Raw genomic sequence first — 23,733 nt, 5'->3', positions numbered from 1 at the left:
CACACAATTTGTATCTCAGCTCAAGGGTTCAGATTTTCAAATGAACAAAAACACAACATAGAGACATGATGTCTCGACACTTATCTGTTGATAGTATTGTCTGAAGTTCAATAAATGGACTGTTCTACTTAACAGGCCATTCAGCATTGACTGCAGCTTAAACAGATGCCCATTCTGACTAGAAATTAGGAAAAGTACAGTGTCCGTGTGTGTGTGTGTGTGTGTGTGTGTGCGTCTTTGTGTGAGGCTGTGCAGATGTTTCAGATAATTGTGATGGAGGACATAGTGGTGCAGCTGAGTCAGAGTCAGTAGCACATTTGTTTCTATTTCAGATAGAATGAGCAGTCACTGTGTATAATTAGCGTAAAGGCAGCGGCACTCACAAACACACTAATGCATACATGTATGCAAGACAGAGAGAAAAGTTGACCCTGAGTTGAGTTCATTGTGACAAAGTTAGAAAGCCAACTCTATTTCCACTTCCCACCTGCCCACATTCAAGCTTGCAGTATGAGCACACGAATCTGTTTTTCAAAACCAATACCAGCCATGTGTTTAAAAAATGCAAGGTGCTGCGATGGTGGAAGCCTGCTGTTCAGATATAGAAACAATGCAACCAAAGAAATCCATCATCTATGCATTGCTGAATTCTCAGTAGGATTGCAGGGGGGGCTGGAGTCTCTCCCAGCTGACTTAAGGTGAAGACAGGGGACACCCGGAACAGGTCACAAGTCGATCACATGGTTACACATAGACACAAACAATCATGTCATGCCAACAATTAATCATTTAGAATCACCAATTAGACATGAACGTGCAAACTCCACACAGAAAGATGCCATTCCGGGATGAGAAGCAGGAATCTTCTAGCTATGAAGCAACAGTGCTGAAGAAATGCTATCCAGAATTGACATGGCACAGTAATTCTCTCATTTCCACATCAGTAACTGGTTGTTGTTTTGTTATTACATTCTCCTCCCTGCATATAAATGTTCCATCAAAACAATTCCTCTGTCACTATTTTGAGGGAATGCCAAAGCCACATTCTTAGTGAGATCCACCCAATATGACTATGATTGATTCAATAAAAGGTTTTACCGTCTTGCAGAATGATAAAGAAGTACAAACAGCCCGTTACATTCATTAGAACTAGTTGGTGAAATGAGACTCATCCCACTCACACTCACACCGGCCATCAGCAAGTTTGCAGGCTACAGTATTAGGCATTTTACGTAGCGTTGCTCATTAGAAGCACAAAGTACCTCTAACCCAGTGGTAGTGAGGATAGGATTAGGGTTAGAACAAAGATGATCCTGTGTGAAGTGGAGACAAGAAGAACGGACAGCACAATGAAGCTGTTCTGTTGCATATGTTTTACACTCCTCCACAGTCACGCAACACAAACCTCCTGAGAAGGAAAAACACAGCGATGCAAAAAATAAAATGAAATCCAAGGAAGTGTGAAATCTGAGATAAAGATCACACACCCACACACTTATTCACTCTATTTTGAGAGCTACCAATTGTAAACTAAAAAAAGTAAACTGTTCAACAGGTGGCAAGTACTGTATGACAGTTGTCCCATTCAATCACTTGTTCAATTCATGAACCTGTGAATAGAACAATTCTGTTATTCACTGGCTGGTGGTTGGCCTGACATCTTTACATGCACAACCATAGCAGCTTTTAGGATTCTATGACCACTTAATCCTACATTATCAGCTAAAGTCCAAAACCAGAAATAGCCCATGCAGTGTTAAAATCGTGCTTTATTGTATCCTCCTATCTGGTCAGATCTTATCTGCTAGCGTCAGTGCGCCACCTAACTAATGCTGCTGTGGCTGAACAAGACCAAATTCCTCCATCCAAGAACTAAAACTAGAAGAGTGGAGGCTGTTATAGCAGCACAATAATGTCAGTGATGATAGAATCCATGTTACACTGTCACATATGGCTTCAATATGTGACTGTCCACTACTTTGTTGGGATGGTCACATACTTTTGACCATGTAATTATCTGCTGTCCCAAGTTCTCATAGCTGTTCATTAAAATTGTGAATTTAAAAAGACGTTCATTGTGTAAATAATGAAGTGTCTTGATTTGTTATTTATTTTGGGGGGAATGATCAGTTCTCAGTGGATGTTTCCAGACTTCAATCTCCTAGTGCAAACTGAACTGGAGAGCCATTTAGAACTGTCAAACGTTCAACACCCAGGCACAAATTATTGAACTCAAACCGATAAATAGCCCTGGGCTATCTGTCTCTCTCATCCATCTCGAAACTCTCAGCTGCCAACTGAGAAACACCCTGTTTGTGCATAACCTCAAGGGCAAGAGGATAGACTTGATTATCGCTGCATGTTCAAAAACGATACTGCAAAGTGACACGCAAGCAGGAATTAATGAAATGGAGTAGAGTCACGCAGGGAGTGACAGGAGCTCTGAGGAGAAGCCTCAGGCTCACAGAGGCAGGATTACCCCTATGGATGGCAAAATACCGGGTGATGTCAGAGACGCAATGGAAAACAAAGTGGAATGTGTGTGTGTGTGTGTGTGTGTGTGTGTGTGTGGGTGTGTGTGTGTGTGTGTGTCTGTGTGTGTGTCTGTGTGCGTGGAGAAATGCCAGCAGTTCAGGCAGAGGTTTAAAATGAAAACTTGGACCGTTAAATCGCCAGCAAAAGAGATACAAACTTTGAGTTTGTGAATTGGTGTTGAAAAGTGACAGCTATTACAGGAAAACATTGTGTCATGTTTCTGCTGACTTTTGGTGCTACAGACACCACAGGTTTGTCACAAGGACATGTGCATTAATACAGGAGATCGATGAGGGTTAAGCTGCAGAACTGTGTTGAATGTGTTGCAGTAAAACAGAAAGAAACTTCATGTGTGTGTGTTCATGACTATACATGGTGGTGTGTGAATGTGTTGCCAGCATGAATGGGCTCAGTCAAGCACACACAGCCCTCCAGGATGTAGGCTGAGACTTTCCCTTGGCTCTGACTCAGACCAAACACCTTCCACTGACTCCACACTGCCCTGGGCTCTCTTCACTTGGCCTCTATCAGACAACGAAGGAACCAAATGATTTTGCCTTTTTTTAAATTTAAATCTTGAGATATGCATTTTCACAACTGGATATATACGAAGATGTCTACATGATTCAGATTTTCCTATTATTTAATGTTTCCAAGGCTGATCTTGTTCTGTCTTTGTTTCTTTTCTGTTTTTAATCGAACCATTCAGACACACACGATTGGACTGCTAGTCGAGGAAGTATTTGCGACTTGCTTTTTCCATGGAACTAGGTGGAACCATGTGCATACAAGAAGCATACAATACAGATAAAATATGTACACATTAGTTCAACAGTTTTTCTTGACAAGGTTATGCTAAATATACATAAAGAACCAAAAAGCTTGATTTAAAAGTGGATAACTCAAAGTAGTGACAGTTGGAGTGTGTTAACAGCACAAACACAGCAGTGTGACATGATCAATTTGGCTGCTGTTTCCCAAGAATACAAGGTGATTCTCTTTTAAATTAAAGAAAATAAATGTATAATCAGAATGAAATTTACTATGCCTTATATTTTGCTGAACAATTCCTTTCATTTCTAAAAAGTACATGTTAAATGTATGATGAATCCGTAGGTATTGGACGAGGAGCACATGAAGACATGAATAAATAGTCATCCTAAAAAAAACACCCAAGCTATGCCAGGGACAACCCACTGGAAACCCCTCCGCCCATAGACATATCTATTTTAAACTCAAGAACCGTACCTCTATTCCAGGCTCAAAAACTATCTGCCTATCACTTCTATCCTCAGTCACTCACTCTTCCTTTTCTTACACATACACATTTTCTGTTTGCAGAGCTACTTCGAGAAATAAGGATAGATTTTCATTCATTTCTTTGCCTGTCATATTGCACTGCAAAACACTAATATAGACAGATCCTCTGATCTGTTCTTTGCAGTGTTTGTTTAATTTGCATTACCAAAAAATATCACAATCTTTCACTATCTGTTTTTTCTATCCTTTTTTAAAAATATTATTTAACAAATGGATAATTATCTCTCAGTTTAACTTTTCTATGTTCAAAATTGGGTAGTTGCTTAAATATCTCATTTTTGAAAAAAATAAAATAAAAGAAGACTTTCCCAAATGTTACATTTGTGTGGATGGACTGTACCTTCAGCAGCCAGGGGAGCTGCAACAGCCTGGTCAAATAGCTACAGTATATATAAAAGCCAGCCACAACTGTAAACCCCCTGACAGGTAAAGTAAATAACACTGTTCATCTCACTGTGTTCTGGGTCCTGGTCTCCACTTTGACACGTTCATCTACCCAAACATTGTAGCTGTTGTCACCCATCACCTCAGAAAGTTTTCAGGAATTGTTTGAGGACCACAACAAAGAGCCCAAGGTGTTGACCCAGCCTTCACCTTCCTCAGATCCTAATCCAATGAGGCATCATCAGGAAGAACAAGCTGAACAAGCTTGATCTACAGAAGCCCCACTATGCAATCCACAGCACCCAAAGGATCTGCTGTCAGCGTTCCTGTGTCCACACCTCAGTGGGTCAGAGCTGTTCTGGCAACACAAGGGGGAACTAGACAATATTATATATAATATTGTTGTTGTGTTTGATAAGTTAATAAAAGCTAACAAATTACTTAATAAATAAAGGAATAAATGGATTTGAATAAATAAATAAATGAGTGAAAGCAAAGACAACATTATTCAAGGATTCAAGAGGTTTGTTGTCATGTGCACAGAAACTAGGCAGTTACACTACAATGAAATTCTTAATTTGCTGATCCTCCTTAAACTAATGACACAGTGTATAAAAGTGTATGAAAATTATTATTATCATTGTAATGCTACAGAGACAATATATTGTCTGTAGAATTTTATTAATGCCTAACATGCAGTGTAGCTGATGATTTACTGCATGTGCCACCTTGTAAATACTGCAGCTGACCTACTGGATCACTGATCCAGCTGACTTGCAGCTGACTTATCCCCTACTGAGTCATTTGTGTTCAAAAGTCAAATATTGCAGCAACAACTAAAATGTGAAGAATTAAAAATGGAGCAGAGACAATTATCTGTGTATGAAGTCATCAAAAAAAATGGATAATTAAACTTTCAAACTCATTTGTCACTTGATTCGTTTTCTTGATGCCAATCGAATGAGAAACTGCAAAGCCTTAAGTGGACCCTCCAACCCTCTTCAGATTGGAGTGTATATTAAAAAGAACTGCAAGAAAAGTTTGTTTTTCTCCTTTATTGATTAATCTGTCAATTGTTTTTCAAAATCATTTTACAAAGTCAACAAAATGTCAAACAGTAATGAAAAAATAAAAGTGGAAATTACAAAATTTATCATTGAAAACACAAAACAAGTGAATATTTGGCACTTTTCTTTGTTTTGAGGTTGTTACTATTTTTTGTCAACTTTGAAATCAATTAGTCATTAAAATACTTGTTGAATACTACGCATCCAACTATTTTTTGTCCCTGTGCCTAAAATTTTAAAGATTTTTATTACACCATTCCACACTCACTACTTGTACCACTAGTCTGTACCAATTTGAATCCTTTGAATTTTCTATCTATCTATCTATCATCTATCTATCTATCTATCTATCTATCTATCTATCTATCTATCTATCTATCTATCTATCTATCTATCTATCTATCTATCTATCTATCTATCTATCTATCTATCTATCCATCCGTCCGTCTGTCCATCCGTCTGTCTACAGCATTTATGACTTCATTCAGAATGTTTCATTCCATCCCTGAACTATAACCCACTATAAGTCACCGGTTCTCTTACCTTTGACCTTGACTTCGTTGGATTTGCAAGTCGGACAGGGCAGCAGGGTAAACTCTTCAGCCTGGTGCATTGAGTAGTCTGTACTGGCAACAACCACCCGATCTCCAGACCCCCAGCCTGCTGGGTGGTCAGAGAGCTCCAGGATGCTGCTGTTCGACAACACATCAATGGAAATAGAGGCCTGTGGACGAACTACAGGGGGGAGATAAAGACAGTTAGAACTAACAGAATGCAGAAAAAGTCAACACAACTCTAGCCTGCTTCTTGATGGCTGAATTCCATCTTTGTGCATAAGTGCATATCGTAATCCATGGCTCATTTCCAGTTGAACTATGTTTTCTTGTGCACGGCTAAGCAACAAGATTGAACTTTATTTAAATATGATTTTTTGAAGTTTGTCACGGCATAATTTTAAATTCATACTTTTAAGGTGTTCTAAAATTACTGTCTGTTAACTAAAGTAACAAAATCTTAGGCATGCTCCGTTTAGCGTTCCTCCACATTTATTTTACACAGTAATTCCTGAAAAATGTTTGCAGTGCAGTGGGGGGTAATCCTGATGAAAAAGGCCACTGACATCCCCACCGTCCCTGACTGCTTGCTCACAGGGAATCCAAAGGCAACTTTGGATTGTTGGGTACTCTGTTCTGAGTTTAATATTCATAAGGTCTGTCCCTTACTATGTTAAGCGCTGTGAGATGACATATGTTGTGAATTTGCGTTAATACTTAAAACTGGATTTAAGTGAATTCATATCAGGGAACATTACTCCCATTCTCATGTGCCCATTGTGCTTTCAGAGGTGCACAGAGGTCAGCATGCCTTGTCTGACTGGTCAGCAGCTGCACAGCTGAATACTGTGTTCTGGCACCTTCCTATCATAGCATTAAGGTTTTCAGTAATTTATGCTTCAGGAAGCTCTTCTGTGGAATAAAATCTCATGGGCCAGCCTTTGCTCTTTATGTTCATAATGAACTTTAGACACCCACAGCCCTGTGGCTGGTTCAACTGTCTCATTCCTTGGACCATGTTTAGTTATTACTACTGCATACCAGCAGCACCTTCCAAACCCGACCATTTTGGAGGTGCTCTGACCCTGTCGTCATATGATCATAGCAGGCCCTTAAAAAAGTTGCAAAGGTCCTTACACTGTCCTTTTTATCATGCTTCCAACACATCAGTTTCAAAGAATGACTGTCCATTTGCTGCCTAATACATCCGACCTCATGACAGGCATCATTGCCATGAGATAATCAGTGTTACTCACTTCACCTGTCAGTGGTTTTAATATTGGTGCTGAACAGTATATGTCCAATTGCTACCCCACCCACAATGCTGTTCAGGGTTCTAATGCTTCAACGTGACAGACACCTTCCCTCAAGAAACACCCCATGCAACAGCAATGACTTTACTTTTGGAATTAGCTGAATTACGATATCTTCTAAATGTATTTATTTTATCTTGAAACTTTGCCTGCAATGGCTGCACTTGTTTGTGCAACATCAAGAAAAATATATTTGAAATTACATTCTGCTAATGTTTCTTTACAGTTGATTTGAGTAAAGATTTGCCAGCTATAATAAAACGTAGATTGTATTCATCTTCTCAGTTGAGAGTAAAGGCAAACAAAGGCTTTCATAGACTGAATGGTGCAGTACAGTTGTACTATTTAACACTGTGAGTGCATGGCATGTAGGGGTAATTGTACCCGGTGTCAACCATATAACACACAAACAAAGACAGAGACAAGTCCACACAAAGGTCTGTGGTATCAAAGTTTGGTGCTGTGTGTTTTCCAGCACCATGATGTGGGCTTAATGCATTCCAACCATAGCAGCCTGCCCACACACACACACACACACACACAACACTCTGCAGCACATTCTGCGAGTGCTTGTGATTTGATACACCATATACTGAAATTAGTCAGCTAAAGCTCTCCCTCTATGCTATACTTATGAGACTACACCCATGAGTGTAGCATGATTAAAGCCTACACTGGAAAAAACATCATCCACATGCCACCCTCACACACACACACACACACACAGAGAGAGACTGTGAGGAATGTGTGATGAATGTACCCAGCTTTCCACAGAGGAAGCGAACCCTGTAGTTGTGACACAGGCCATGAGTCTGGTCCTTGTTGAGGCAGACGAAGCCATAGTCCTTGTCATTCTTGTAGATCACATCTCCTGTCTGGTTGGATGGTATGCCGTCATGGGTTTCAGCCTGGAAAGAGGAATGACTTTAATGAATAAAGAAAAGACATTTTTTTGGACACACCAGTACTATTGTGGGTAACACTGTTCCTAAAAAAACATTTTCAAATATTGGGAAATATGCATGTCCATAGCGCCAGAGAGAAAGATAGAGCGATGTCTGGCCATTAGGACATCCCTTGTTGGTCAAATGAAAGGAATTATTTTTGCACAAGACATCTGGTGTTTGCCTAGCATCTGGCTTATTTTGTTGGCAAACAGCAGGAATTTTATAAAGGCCGCCAGCAGTCAGGGTAAGGGTTCAGTGTTTCTCTGTTTCCCATTGGGTCCAGACACAACAATCTACTCGGCCAGAGTTCTGCACACATCAGTTTTTGCTGTAACTGTAACACAAAGCTCAGTAATTTCAACCCAATTTGCACAGCAAAAGCATGATGAACACTGGGTAATTATTCCAGTCTTCTTAGAAGATAACAGGACTTAATGGTAGTCAACTTTTTCTATGTGCTGGAAAAGTTTCACTAAAAGTGCTCTTGTGCAGTACATCCGACTTCCTTTCAGAGTTCTCTCTGGTGGTGTAACACAGAATGAAAGGCCAGTCTCGTTTTTTAATATGTTGTTTAATATGTGGTTTGATTTCTTTTTTTCTGATGAACCTGTCTAAAACAGAAAAAAAACACTAAGGATGACTACTTGAATTAAAGTGGTTGTTAATGCTACTATCACAGTGCAAACTCAAGCAACAGGGGAAGCACAGATGTGCAGCCTCTGGCACTGAGTCATCTTAGTTTATCTGACCTTAAGATGACCAAATAATCCAAAACATATCAGAACCACATTACGTAAAATATTGGAGAAAGACAATGAAAAACACTTGGCTGCTAAAAATAGACATCCTGCAGTGTTATAATTACACAGTGAAAACTGCAAACTGAAGAAAACTTTAAGTGTTTCCAGATTCAGTGGAAAAATTATGACACACAGAGTTGGCAATCTAGAATATAGAAGTTCTTCCTAAATAGGAAGAATAGGAATATAAAATGAAGAAAAGGAAAATAAAAGAAATTTTCAGCTTCCTATTACCTGGTAGCTACATAAAGCAAGACAGAATACAAGCAAAAAAAAAAAAAACAGAAAGCCATGAGCAGTACATTTTTGGAGAAATTAAATCCAGTAAGAAAACAAGAGAACGTAAAGAACAGAATGCAAGGAGATGAAAAGGAGATGTCATGAAGGTAGCCAAAATGCAGGGTAGGCATTAAAAGGAGCAGCTGGAGCCTACAATGGCTACTGTTTATGGTGATGTTATGGGCAGTGGAGGCAGTGTGGGCATATCTAACACCACTACTTATCTTAACAGCTGTTACTTTATGGTGCCAGTCGGTCCTTACAGGATTACATGTTAAAACAAAGAGTCTATTTTATTGTCATTGCTGTGAGTGCACCCAAATACAGCCTTTATGCAAAAGTCAGAGATCAGTGCACAAGTCAGTGGCAGTGCTGGAGCTTAAACCCTGAACGTCTGATCAGTAACCCAGAGGCCTGACAACATGAGCCATGGCAATGATAATGACCCAGTTACCAGCATTATCACCTCTCATCTCTGCTACTGGGTGAGTGCATTTGCTGGCAGTTTCTGAGATATTTGTGATTGTCTATATACACGCATGTATACAAGGAAGCATGGAATGTGAAGCACACAGCCCTTAAAAGAGTACAGCAACTGATGTTGTAACATTATCATCAGAGGCAGTAATGATGTATATGTTTAAAATGAATACAACCCACCAATAGCTGTCTGTCATAAGATGGGAATGTTCTGAGCATTGCATACTTTAGGGCTAGCTTAACATAACACAAATAAATATAAATCATAAAATATCACAGAAACTGTTAAACTTATTAAGAAACATACATTCATGGAAAACAAGGTAAATTCATTTCCTCATTTAATCAATATGGTTCAGTATCGTTTAGTGTATATATTCAGTAACCTTTGCACAAAAATTTCCCCCCATTTAGCCTAGTGGTGTGGCATTGCACACCAGAGTCCAGATTCTTATGCAGTAATATGTTCTTTTATGCCGTTGTTTTCCATAAATACATGAGTATGTGTTTGATAAAGTAAGATGAGATTTACCTGGATGTCCAATGGGCTGCTACACAGTCGGTCTGGATAGGTCTGATGCAGGTCAGACAGTTTCTCCCAGTCTCCAGATCCCCTTTCATCATCCCTGTCAAACCAGTCTGTCCACTCTGCCTCTGCAGGACACACACATACACATCAGTGCCTCCTAGTTCAGTGGTCCATGTGGTATTAGAGTAATCTATGTCTTAGCTTTGACTTGTGGTACATTTATGCTGTCAGAGAGTCTCCGAATCTGAGTAATTGTAGGGCTTCCTCCACCCATTATGCCCCTTGCCTGGCTGCCACAGCAGGGGTTGTGCATTTGACTCAGGGTATGAATTTTAATCTGAAGTGCAGGACAGAGTTGGGTTGCCTAAAAATGTTTGAGTACAGGTCTCACAGCTTCTTCCACTGTATGCATATCATATAAATATAAACATGCATCTAAATCTGCATGCTGGATTGAGGCAGGTTCATTAAACAAAATGCTACTCGATGAGAAGAATCTGTTTGGAATCAGCTTTAAGTTAGTGGTAAATAACAGCAAGGGAGATGGGAAGATGACATGACGATGACATCACCACAAGGCTGATCAACTGCAGCTTCAAAAATTCAGCAGCAATACTGGCGTCTTCCAGACCTCTTCCTGTCAGAGATTCTCACCAGTTTCTGAGTGCCTTTTAATGGTGAAGAAAACTGTACACACTGACACCTTGACGTTCTTCTCAATTTCTCTGTAGGAATGACCTACAACTTTTAGTGTTATGATGGTCTGTCTCTCCTATTGTTAACTGCTTTTTCCTTGCCATCTTTATAGCAACACACTACTTTCTGCAGTACAATACTGTTCAAATAAAGCTCTCAATGGTATAGTGCCACAGTGTGTTCCAACACTACTTTTAAACAGACAGAGGGGGCTGGAAGTAATCAAGAAAAGTTGGGACACCTGTAGGATTTGGTAGCACCAGCTTTCAAGGCTTGATCAACCTCAGTTGCTGCAGAACACCTTTAAGTTGTTAACCCATTTCTTGCTCCCTGAAAAGGCCTTTTTGTATCATTCTGAAATGTACATTATTTTTCAGTTTTAGGTAACCTTACCTTTTTTAACCTCTGACAGTTCACTGCTTACCTTTCAACCATTTCAAGCTATTTATTGCACTTGAACTACTTGAATTTCAATAAAAAACAGGAAAATTTGGGGTGTTCTAAAACTTTTGACCGTTAGTGTATGTTTAAATTCAAGCGTGATAAACACAAAACAAAAAATCCTGCCAATATTCATTTATGTCAGTGTTATCAGACACTGTTCTCATTCATAGTCCCCATTCCATCGTTGTTGTGCTTTAATCTTGTCTTTACAACTTTTTTAGCCATACACATAACTAAATTCTGTTAGCATGTCTCTTCCTAGTATTTGTACAAGCATCTAAAGATTGACTGTGAAAACACTGACACAAACCACACAACAAGTTGAACTCCAGCCAATAATCAAACATATTTAAAAACGAAAAAGAAAACACAGGTGTCACAGCCTTGATAAATCTAATCACTTATTTTGTTGAATGAAGGACATCTGCATGTCGCACAGCTCCTGATGTGATTGTGTAATAGGGAGCCAGAAAGAAGAGCTACCTTGCACCCACTGGCTGCTGGTGGTGATAGTGAAATGTTCCCCAAAGCTTGATTGAAAAGCAGTCGAGCTCCGAGCCTCTGAGGAGGCCTTGGTCCCTGTAAAGAACGCATTATGAAAATGTTAGTTACGTCACATAAATCCACAGCAATGGGAGACCACTGATCATGTTGAATTAAAATGAAATGCAGGGCACATTTCTACACACTGAAGCTCAAGTTAGAAGCAAAAACTAAAAACTGATTCTTACCTTGATAGACATCATGATCCTCCACAGCTGAAGAAACATTACCTTTAGTCACAATAAAGGTCCAAGGATGACTGTAGAAAAAAAAAGATAGGTAAGATGAAGAAAAGAGATTGGATAGATGAAAAGATTTGTGAGTTCAGCAAAAGGACAAAATGGAGATAAAAAATGTACAGGAAGAAGACAGAAAGAGGAGACAGTAAAGAAAAGATGTAAAGCCAGATGTATAAAATGAATAAGACATATAAACGAAAGCAGCAGAGCAGCAGGTGAAAAGAAGTGAGGCCTGAACAAAACATTACATGTCTAAAAACATTAACATAAAGGATGAATAGCTCACATCCACAAATAGCTAGCCTGAGTAGTTAATAAAGGTATGCCAGCATGTGTTACTGAGGTAATGCCATGCTACCTGTCAGGATAAACAAAGGTAGCTCTGTGCATTTTCTCTGACTCTGATTTTCTCTATGCCTTAGATGTTAGTGGGTTTGTGAATGGAAGTGAGAGGTTGTATATTGAATATCTTAAAAGACACCTGTGAATGTGTGTAAACTGTTTAACATTCAAGAAAGAGCTTTGGCATTGGTGTTGGGGAGATGAAGACCTCTGGTGTACAGTGCTCTGACTGAGCAGATACTTTGTTGCACAACTAAACATTAAACTTTTAGCTATAAGATTTTGTTAAATAATAAAACAAGAATCTCAAATGGATTCATTTTTAATATCATAATTTGGGCTACAACTATCTCTTGCTCTCATAATCACTAAATATGTTTGTTCTCTAAATCAATTAGGGTGGAGATCTGCACCATTAGATCTGGAACATATCATTTGAGAATAAGCAACATGAAGTGACTGTACAAGATCCAACTTATGTGACAATAATACACTTTGTTACTAAAACAATACAAGACCACTTTAAAACGTATGCATTTCATTTATGCTTAAATTGATTTTTCAAAGCTTTAAAAACAAAGCAGCATCAAAGGCGTGTCGCTGTATCACTACAGACCAGTGTGACAGCTGCAGTAAGCGTATACAAATTCCATAACTGGAAATGGATTTCAGAGTCTACATTGTCTCATAAATTCCAGCTTATTAAAATGTCTCTGGGTGCACCACAAATTACAAAGGCTCTCTCTCCTGATGACACCAGTGTTGGCCTTTTTGGCTGTAGTGTGGAGGGAGCAGGCGACAAGAGTCATTAAGCAGGAATCCCTCTATCGTCTCACCATTGCTCCCATCCATTAAGTTTGCAGCATCCAAAACCATGGAGCAAAGTGAAAATTGGGAATGGAATGCTAACTTGTCTTTGACTCATTTATGAAACCCTCCCTGTGTTTCCTGCGTTTTCAATGACAGCATTAAGTTTCATAACACCACATGGCTTTGGAGACTAATCCAGGACCTCACTGCCAAGATTCACCAGCATCTTCTCCTAGCCCACAACTAGGCCACTGAATCTGCAAATGACTGTACACTGTGCAAAAACATATTCACACCCAAGCTTGTGGTTTACCGTGTAAAGTCATGTATCCAACAGTCCTGTATTCCTATTTATGAAAAATAAAAGCGCAAAGTCAAGTGTTGTTTGACAAATGTGTCAATGTAAGTATATACTTTACTCTGATAGCCTGTGGTTATGACCTGATAAACTTGGAGTCATCCCAGAGGTTTTCTTGTAGTGGCATGATTCAGTTTCCATTTCCCCTGAATTCATCTCGAGCTAATACATACTGACAGGCTGAGCTTTTTCACCTCAACAGCTTTTGCAGAGATTCAGCACAACTTCAGTACAAACAATGTGATTCAACAATGTGTTCCGTAACAAAGAACGGTGAGTGTCAATGTGTGTGAGTGTATATGGGTTTGCACAGGACTTACACACACATATATATATATATATATATGCACTAGATGTGTCAAGACTCAGCTGTTTTTTATGTGTCATACAACTACAAATCAATGGCAACGTTAATCTGTGTCTGTTGGATGTGTAAATAGGAAAGTATTTGATAACACATTCACTGTGTAAATTTGTGTTTGTATATGTGTTTGTATATATATATACAAACAAAAGAAACAAAAGAAACAGAATCATTATGTATATATAAGTGTTCGATCCTGGTTTAGTTTTTTTTGTTCTGTTTTTTTTTTTTTTTCAAATGTTACACTAGAGACAGTTTTTTGGACATCATTAAGCACCATAAGGTCCCCTAAAGCTGCAGGGATTAATTATAAAAAGACAGGTATTCACTATGATTTACCTGAGGTTGTAACATTTTCTCATTAACTCACAGCAATCAATGCTCCAGACAATACAGTGCTGGAATCTTCAAAAACACATTTCAGTTCCTGACATGGCGTGAGCTGAATACTTGTTACACTAGTCTGTATAGCACATAAGTCAAGCTTGTAGTACTGACTAGCGGCACGGAAACAAAGTCATTGTCAGAATTTGTTTATCTGTTGAGCCGATATTTTTTGATTATGAACATTGATTTTGCCTTTGTTTTTATACAGAAAGTAAAAAAAAACAGTTTCCATCACAAGTTGCCAGAGGCTAACGTGTTTCATTTCAAAACAATACTGCAGAGCATACCGAAATCCCAGGCTGCTGATATGGTGACTCCCTAGCCTGGATATACTCTTCTTGGCTGAGTCCTCCAAGTTGTTTGAGCCCTCATCATTCACCACCATAGCCAGTATGAGCCCCGCTTCTACACCATCTACATACTTTGCAAGGCGACGACTCTCATTCTTACTGCGGTATGTGTCAAACCTGTTAGAGCAAAGGGAGATTAAAAGAGAAACACAGAAAGAAACAAAGTCATTAGTGTCTTTTACTGATCCTAGAATACACTGCCTGGCCAAAAAAAGTTGCACACTAATATTTTGTTGGACTGCCTTTAGCTTTGAGTATGGTACTCATTCACTGTGGCATCATTTCAATAAGCTTCTGCAATGTCACAGCATTTATTTCTGTCCAGAGATGCATTCATTTTCTACCAAGATCTTATATTGATGATGGGAGAGTCAGACCACTGCACAAAGTCTTCTCCAGCACATCGCAAAGATTCTCAGTGTTCCTGAGGTCTGGACTCTGTGGAGGACAATCCATGTGTGAAAAGGATGTCTCATGCTCCCTGAACCACTCATTCACAATGTGAGCCCCATGAATCCTGGCATTGTCATCTTTGGAATATGCCATCAGGGAAGAAGAACTTCACTGATGGAAAGAGCTGGTCATTCAGTATATTCAGGTAGTCAGCTGACCTCATTCTTTGGGAACATAATGTTGCTGAACCTGACCAACCCCAGATCATAACCCAAACCCCCACAGGCTTGTAGGCACTAGCCATGATGAGTGAATCACTTTGTCCGCCTCTCGTTTTACCCTGATGTGCCCATCACATTGGAACATGGTAAATCTGGACTCATCAGACCACATGATCGACCACATTTGTTCCTAAGAGATGATGGTTCACCACTATCCTTCCAGGTTTCAATAATGCATTGGACAGTTCTTAATCTGATTTTAGTAGTTTCAGAAATCTCCTTAGTTGATTTCTTTGCTTGATACAGGCCAATAATGTGACCGTCTGAGACAGATTAACATCCTTTCCATGACCACAGGATATGTCTTCCAACATGGTTGTTTAAGAAATGAGAAGCTCCTCACTGCATCAGCTAGGGTTAAATAAGTTGTTGCAGCTGAAACGTATTCATCACTGCAGTAATTATCCAATGGAAGGTTCTTACCTTTTTGCTTAGTTAAATCCAGGTGGTGACTTTTTTTTGGCCAGGCAGCGTATAAACAGGTGTTTTGAAAGCTGCGCTGCATCCATCCTATGTGTTGATCTACTACAGCAAATTTCTGTATTCAATGCAAATGTGCCCTGACAGTTTTTTTTTTAAAACAATACTGAAAATGAAGGCATATATTTATAAAAAGAAAATGTGCAAATCCTCATGTACCTAACACACTGAATGTACACACACAGGAAGTACACAAGTCACTGACTGAACCTTTCCAACTGATGTTTCACAAATGCCAATAAAAACAATAAAATAAACGTTGCTTAAACACATGCCTTTTGATTTTTTTGTGCTTGTTATATTCTTTTAAGTTTCATGACAGTGACTTCTGGCTAAAGGAACATTTCTGATATATTGTCAAATAGCTTTTTTCCCTTTTACACTAATATAAATATATTATCACAAAATTTGGGGGAAAAAAAGTAAATACACACAGTGCTCCCTAATTCCAGATGTTGCAGGTGCTTCAACAAAATCAAAGAATGTATCCCGATAGAAAAATCGGCATTACATTGACTTCTGAACAAATCAGTTACATTAACTATATACCTTTTCAATTCATTGCCTGCAAATTATGACATACAGCTGTTATTGTGGTTTTTAAAAAAGCGTACCAACAGTATATCTATGTATCTGTTATTTAATTTAAAATATATAATGGAAAATTAGTCAAGAAAGAACATTAAATATGTCATTGATTTTAGATGTACTATCTAGAAATAGCTAGGGACATTTGTCACGCTCATTACAACTCTTTATTACAAGCTTATTACAAGATGTCAGCTACGACATAATTTATACTCCAGTTAAGTCTTGAGGGATTGTTCAACAGCCAAGGCACAGCCTCTGTGTCCAAAGGGACTCTCACCTGTCATCATGCAGCACTTCTCCAGTCTTGGGGTCAATAATGTGGATAATGATGCCACGGTTTCCCCAACTTCTCTGGTACAGGTAGTTGTTTTGATTGCTCTGTCCTGGGTTAAGTGTCTTGTTGAGGAACGTCCATGAGAGCTTATTTTGTCCATGAATCTCCAGTGTCCCTCCGGTCCCCACGCCGATGTACTTTCTCCCAAAGTAGCTGTGCTCCTCATCGCTGTCATCCAGTCTAAGAAGGGGAAAATTATAAATGTTTTATTGATGTCTTTCGTGATGTGACATTTGAGTCAAGGAGTATATATTAGGAAATTGTAAATTAAAATATATTTTTTTTAAAAAACTAAGCTTTGTGATATTTTCATTAATTTGGTAGTCAACAGTAAAGGGCGATGTGAAAATCAGGTAAAAATATGTGCAAAAATGCAATAAAGACCCTGTATCACAACAGTACAAACAGGAAATTGACTCAATATGCATGACTGAGGTTCATAAAAAGTTCTGTTGATTTATTATCAGAAACAGGAAAACTCAGAAAAACACGTAGGTAGCATGAGAATAATCACAAGGAAATAACAACTGGGACATTGGCACAGGGACAAAAGATGAACTGGCAAGGAACAAGGGCAAAAAGGTGAGTATATATACACAAATGTAGGGGAAACAATCACAAACAGATGGAGCACATTAGGCCAGAGCAGGGGGCGTGGAAGAGGAGGACTGTCTGGCAAATATGGGCTCAAATTGACCAGCTTGACACAGCTGACATGGAACGTAGAATTGATCCTCATAAATCCGGGGAGTTTCCGTTTCAGAGTTTCCAATAACTGATTCAGTCTCTCAGTCTGCCCACTGAATTGGGATGTTATATCCAAGGATAGACACACCAATGCACTCAACAGAGAGCAGAGTGCCTTCCAGAACTGCAAAATATATTTGGGGTCCATGTCTGACGACAATTTCTCCAGGGTCTGTGCAGTCTAAATATATGAGAGAGCAGAAATGTTGTTTAAATGGATAAAACGCGCCATTTTAGAGAAGCGATCCATGACCATGAGCAAGGTGGTGTTACTTTCTGACACTGGGAAGTCAGCGATGAAGCCCAAGGAGACGTCAGACCAATGGTGATGAGGAGCAGGAAGTGACTGAAACTGACCAGCATGGGGGTGTCGGGAGGTCTTATTCTGGACACAGACAGGATATGCAGCCATGTCCTTCCACACCTCCTTCTCTATGGATGGCAACCAGTAGCATTGCCGCAAGATGTTCTCTTGATGCCAGGGTGACAAAAGAGAGGGGAGAAGTGAGCCCCGGAAATGACTTGGAAGTAAAGGTCGAAGGGAACAAATAACCAGTTCAGAGGGCACCCAGCTGGCACATTAAAATCAGCAATAGCTCCTATGACCTGTTCCTCTACCTCCCATATGACCAACCCCATGAGACAGGAGGTTGGCGGATGGGAGTGGAGATCTTGGGTGTCTGCTTTGACATTCTTAGAAACAGGATGATAGCATATGGTGAAGGTATATCTATCAAAGAATAGTGGGCTCCTTGCCTATCTGGAGTTTAACTTCTTAGCTGTGTGACAACACTCCAATTGTCCACCAGAAATGGTTGCTCTGCCCCCTCCAGCAAATGTTGCCACTCTTCCAAAGTTACCTTATGGCTGCCATTTTTATGTTACCTACTTCACTGTGTGTTTCTGCATCAGAGAATTTGCAGGAGAGCAAGGCACAGTGGTGGAGCTGAGAAAGGACGCCGCCCATTCCTACATCAGAGGCATCCACCTTCACTATGAACTGCTGGCAGATTTCTGCTAACAAGAGGACTGGAGTAGTGATGAAGCTTTCTTTTAGCTTCTGGGAGCCTATGGGGTCCATTGGAATATGGTCTTGGAAGAGGTGAGAACATACATAGGGGTAGCAACACTAGTGAACTTTCTGATAAATTTGCAGTCAAAATTGGCAAAGCCCAAAAACTTTTGGACATGCTTGTGGTTCACAGGAGTGGGCCACTCTGTAACTGCACTCACCATCTTATCATCCATTTTCACATTCCCCTCAGATACCACATACACCAGGAAGGAGACAAGAGCAATGAGGAACTCATACTTCTCCACTGTCACAAAGAACTGGTGATCCAGAGATCCAGAAAACCTGGTGAACATGTTGGATGTGGGATTTGAGGGAATGTCATCCAAATAAACAAAAACAAAGTCAAAATGGAGAGTCTTTCAACTTGGCTAACCAGAAGATTTGTCTTCTTCCCCACAGCAGAGAAGAGGTTCTCCTATCAGTCTCCCATGTTTCTCAATCTGAGCCTCATGGCACTGAGTTCCTGAATATGAATGTGCTGTGCTTCGGCTTTTAGAAACTGGATAGCAAACTGGATCAGAGTCAGCTGACCCTGTCTTTGGCCAGTTCGTACAATCAAAACAGTACAAACACGGAATGGATTCAATATGCATGACTCAGGAGGTTCACGAAAAAATGCTATGGATTTATTGTACAAACAGGAGCATAATAATCAGGCAGATGTATAAAAAATCACTTGGCAGACCTCAGTGGTCAGAAACAGGCAGAGTCAGAAAAACACAGGTATCACAAGGACAATCGCAAAGGGTAAAGGAAACAATCACACAAAGGGGGAACACATTACACTGGAGCAGATAATCAAACAAGCACGAGAGAAGGCAAAGACCAGACTGTGTGAAGACACTTGCAACAAGACAAAGGTGAATACAACACAGAACAGGAAATGTGAAGATAAAAAAAAAATGGAACATAACCTAATGGTATGAGCTGGATGTGACACCTTGGACACAAATGTCGAGAGTTTCACTCTCAAAACTTTAGGACTTCTCCACATTGTTTCTTGCATTCAACCCTCAGTTGCTTCCAAAGATGTGAACCTTTAACAAGAGTCAAGTCCTTGTCAGTCTGTGAGGATCTGCTTAATCACAGTAGTACATTGAGCTGAATGCTAATGTTAACATGCTAACATGCTCACAATGACATCATACTAATGTAAGCAAGTGTGATGTTTACTATATTTACCACTGAAGTCCACCATTGTAAAACACCATGCTATCATGGAAAAATTTACACTGAGAGGGACTTGACAGGGTGCGGCCAATTTTAAAGGCCATCAATCTAAAAGCTTCTATTTGACTTTTAACAGCAAATATCAACCTTTGTTTGCTTCAGGATAAAAGCTAAAAATCCAAAGTCACTGAATGAAATGAATTATCCATAGTGACTTACAACATGATTCTCAACCAACAAAAGTTTCATACGGTGAAACCAGTACAGCAGCCTTGGAATCACTGAGCAGCATTCTTATCTGAGAGTAAGGACTTTAACTCATCCATACCAACCATTGTGACCATTTTGTTTTTTAATAACGTAACTGTGAAGATTTACCCATTTTTCAACAGTAACGTAATTAAATTGATCTTATCAAAATAAGAGCACAAGACTAGATAGATCACTGTTTACTGAAAGGACAATGTGAGTAAAAATTCAGATTTTAATCATTAAATTGACTTCAACTTATAGTCATGTGCTGACCAAGTGACAATGTTTTTCAAAACTGTACCTTCCAAACAAGGAGATGGTGAGGTTCCCTTTATAAGGACAGTCTGGGCTTCCAATGTGCAACTCCCCTTTGTTTCCAATCAGAATGTGTTTCGTCCGGAGCAGTAAGGGCCACTTGGTGTCAGCAATCACCAGCTTTCCTACAGGGGAGAGAGGTGAGTGGGTGAGTGATGAAGCCTCCTGGCAGCTCTTTCATGCTCCAGTACCCTTAGACATCTTCTATCTCCCTACCATTTATAGCCTTGGATTCAGGCTGTTCACACAAATACGCAACCACCTTTTCTACAACATCTGCAATCTAGTGGTATCAGTTCAGTAGTGAAGTGATGAATAGCTGTTAAACATCTTGGAATGACCCAGGCCCTGCTTTCAGCACACTATTCCTCTAATATTACTCATTTTGCACAATATTTCCAACACAATTGAATGAACTGAATTTTTTTCACTTTGAAAGACAATTCACTTGGAGGCACTTAGAAACAACAGCAGAACCACCGTGCACATGCTTTCTAAGCATGTGTATTGATGCACTGATAGGGATTCTGCTGAAAGAACTAATGTCACATAATACATACTGTACTAGTATAGAATCAGAGATAGCTTTCAACATAGTATCTGGGCACATTTCGGCTGAATCAGACAATACCTAAAAACAGTCTGTTAAATTATCTTTAATTTACCTCAGAAATTTTAGAAATTAAATTATTTTAGAGATCCCTTAATTTGTCTGTTAATCTGAAAAGTTAAATTAAATTGGCAATATTGCAAATGCCTGAAACAATAAGATATAGCATCAGTGTTCAATTCAAACATCGCCAGTTTCAAATAATAAGGTAAACGTATGTAAAAATAATCCCTGTGAGCCCAAAGCTTAGACTTCAAACTGCTCTGAATACTACATTTTCAACAGTTTTTTTTTCTATTCTTGTGCCGATCAGATTCTATTCAGTTTAATTCATTTTTATTTATATAGCCTTAATTCACAACATAAGTTTTCCCAGAGCACTTCATATATTAAGGGCTAGGTCTTAGAATAATTAATATATTATAGAGAGAATACCATCAAATCCAATGATTCCCATTGAGGAAACACTTGGCAACACACACAGACCATGCTCAAACATTTTATTGAGCTATAAAGTGCCAGGAATTGTGACTGTAATCTTTTTGAATCATAATATCCTTTCAGGAAACTGGTTCTTTCACACCACTGAAAATGCTTTTAGAAAAGTGATGAATAATCTTCTGCTTATTATAAATTCTGACTTTATCTCTGTGCATCCTTTATTAGATCTCCATACTGCTTTCAATACTCTTGATTATTATATAGCAATATGCATTTCTGACTCTTTCACAGATAGTGTTACTTTTTCACACACTTAAAACTGCAATTGAAATGTCCCTATGTGAAATATACAGAATTGTAAATATAATAATCATGGAATTAAATTCTACTGCTACACTGACAGTACTCAGCTGTATGTGCTTGTAAATGATCATTCTGAAATTATTACCTTTCAGTTACAGTTGTCACCACTTTGAAATTGTATGAAATAATATTTTTCATTGTGTCATTTCTGTATATTCTGTTTGATTCTATCCTATCTTTTAATCTGCTGGGTCAGATGCCAAGACCCAGTTCATGCTGTATTTTATCCAGACTTCATTGTAAAACTTGTTTTCAGGCCATGCCACATGCTGATACTGAAAATATTTAAGTGGTTCTGATACAGCAGTTACAATTTTAATTAAGTCTAAAAAGAAGTCACCAAATTACACCAATTTGAGCTTCCTTTCACTGGCTTTTAATCCACGTGAGATCTGAATTGATGGTGTTTTTGATGACACACAAAATGTCCCCTTGATCCCTGCCTGATCTTGATCCTTGCAGTCCCTGCAAAGGTCTCACCTTGAGACCAACGGAGTACTGTCTGTCCTCAGAGATTAAAAAAAATAAATAAATAAATAAAAGCCATGAAGCTGCAGGGCTTTTCATGTCCCCTTCCGTTGGGACATTCTTCCTGATTATATTCAACAGTCATTTTCATTAAATCTATAAATCTGATATAATTCCTCAAAAATGTTTGTTTTGTTGCATCTCAGGCACAGAGGTGTTGTTGGTCATCCTCGGACTTCTCTCTCCTGTGGCTGTCAGTATAACCATACCTCACTTATAGACACTGTTTCACTCAGAAACATGTCACATTACAGAAGATAAACACACTTCATTTTACTTTTCAAAAAGAGTGCCACAAGAGTAATTTATCCACTGTACCTCCATTGAGAATTTCAATGGAATGGACTGTAGCAGAAGTTGTGAGAAGGACCTTCCTGCCATAACCGATTGTAACACGGTGGTCTTCGCTGTGTCCTGGCATCCATGGCTGCAGTCCGGGCTCTTTGTGTGGACACACTGTAGGAGACAGAAAATACACATACACTAAATACACACTACTAAAGATGCACACAGCTCTCTAGTGGTAAAATGTGACATAGTTAACTCAATGACAGTAGTTGGGTACCATTACTTTTACGTTAGAGTTATACATTTCAAAGAGAAGCATTACACAATATACCATTTACAGCTATAATTCACAATTTCATTTCTAATTTACAGGTCACTTGAAAGATTTATATTCTTCTTACAAATCCGTATGATAATCTTATAAAATGCATTATTATTAAAACAATAACAAACCGTGAGGAATAAACCAGTGATTCAATCTTAATGGTTTTAGTGGCTTGACATATTTCAGGTTTATCAAGGCAGATTATTCAGATTTATCAATTCCAAGGTAGTTTTTCAGTATTTAACAACTATATTGGTCACCTTCTGTTTGTGTAACTGAATGCATCAGCTGACTACCAAGACATGCTAAAGCCAGAGAATGAATGAAGAGAGAACATGGAATCAGTGGGATGTAGCCAAGAGGAGGCAATGACAGCAGGCTTTGTCACCTATTTCCACTCATTTTGGACCAAAAAATTCTTAAACACAATATGCTTTGACTACTATGGCAACTAATATTACTCTTTATGCTGACTGCAAGCACTACAATCAAGACAAGTGCAGGAGAGTGATAAAAGAGCAAATCAATAGAAGATGTTGTTTACAGGAATACAAGAAATGGAATGAAATAAAATGTGGCCTTGAGTCACCTCATGCTTGCCTTTCCCTGGCCTTTCACTGTACCAACAAACAGCCTTGAAGAAAAACGCAGTACCTATAATGTGAATGAATCAAGGAACTGATGGAAAACACTATTCTTTTCAAATAAACAAACTTTGTCCAACACATTTCAGCTGTGTGAGCCTTTTCCAGGCTTTATTGCCACCTTTACGAACTGCTTCATCAGTGGAACATTGCTT

At 39.0% G+C, this 23,733-nt stretch overlaps 1 protein-coding gene across 3 annotated transcripts in view; it reads right to left on the bottom strand.

Annotated features, from left to right (window-relative positions):
- Positions 1-23,733, bottom strand: part of LOC111564509 (cell migration inducing hyaluronidase 1) — a 142,390-nt gene that overhangs the window by 37,536 nt on the left and 81,121 nt on the right. For all 3 annotated transcript variants that reach the window (XM_055010919.1, XM_055010917.1, XM_055010922.1), the window contains 9 exons: positions 22,640-22,777; positions 20,366-20,504; positions 16,764-17,000; positions 14,679-14,858; positions 12,080-12,150; positions 11,832-11,927; positions 10,212-10,333; positions 7,934-8,081; positions 5,850-6,041 (listed from right to left, as the gene is read on the bottom strand). In XM_055010919.1, the coding sequence (XP_054866894.1) occupies positions 5,850-6,041; positions 7,934-8,081; positions 10,212-10,333; positions 11,832-11,927; positions 12,080-12,150; positions 14,679-14,858; positions 16,764-17,000; positions 20,366-20,504; positions 22,640-22,777 (1,323 nt within the window). The remainder of the gene's footprint in view (positions 1-5,849; positions 6,042-7,933; positions 8,082-10,211; positions 10,334-11,831; positions 11,928-12,079; positions 12,151-14,678; positions 14,859-16,763; positions 17,001-20,365; positions 20,505-22,639; positions 22,778-23,733) is intronic.

Source organism: Amphiprion ocellaris, chromosome 1, assembly GCF_022539595.1.
Source record: "Amphiprion ocellaris isolate individual 3 ecotype Okinawa chromosome 1, ASM2253959v1, whole genome shotgun sequence".
In the NCBI taxonomy this organism is placed as follows: domain Eukaryota; kingdom Metazoa; phylum Chordata; class Actinopteri; family Pomacentridae; genus Amphiprion; species Amphiprion ocellaris.
The sequence above is the reverse complement of the archived record's forward strand: the minus strand, read 5'-3'. Positions and strand labels throughout refer to the sequence as shown.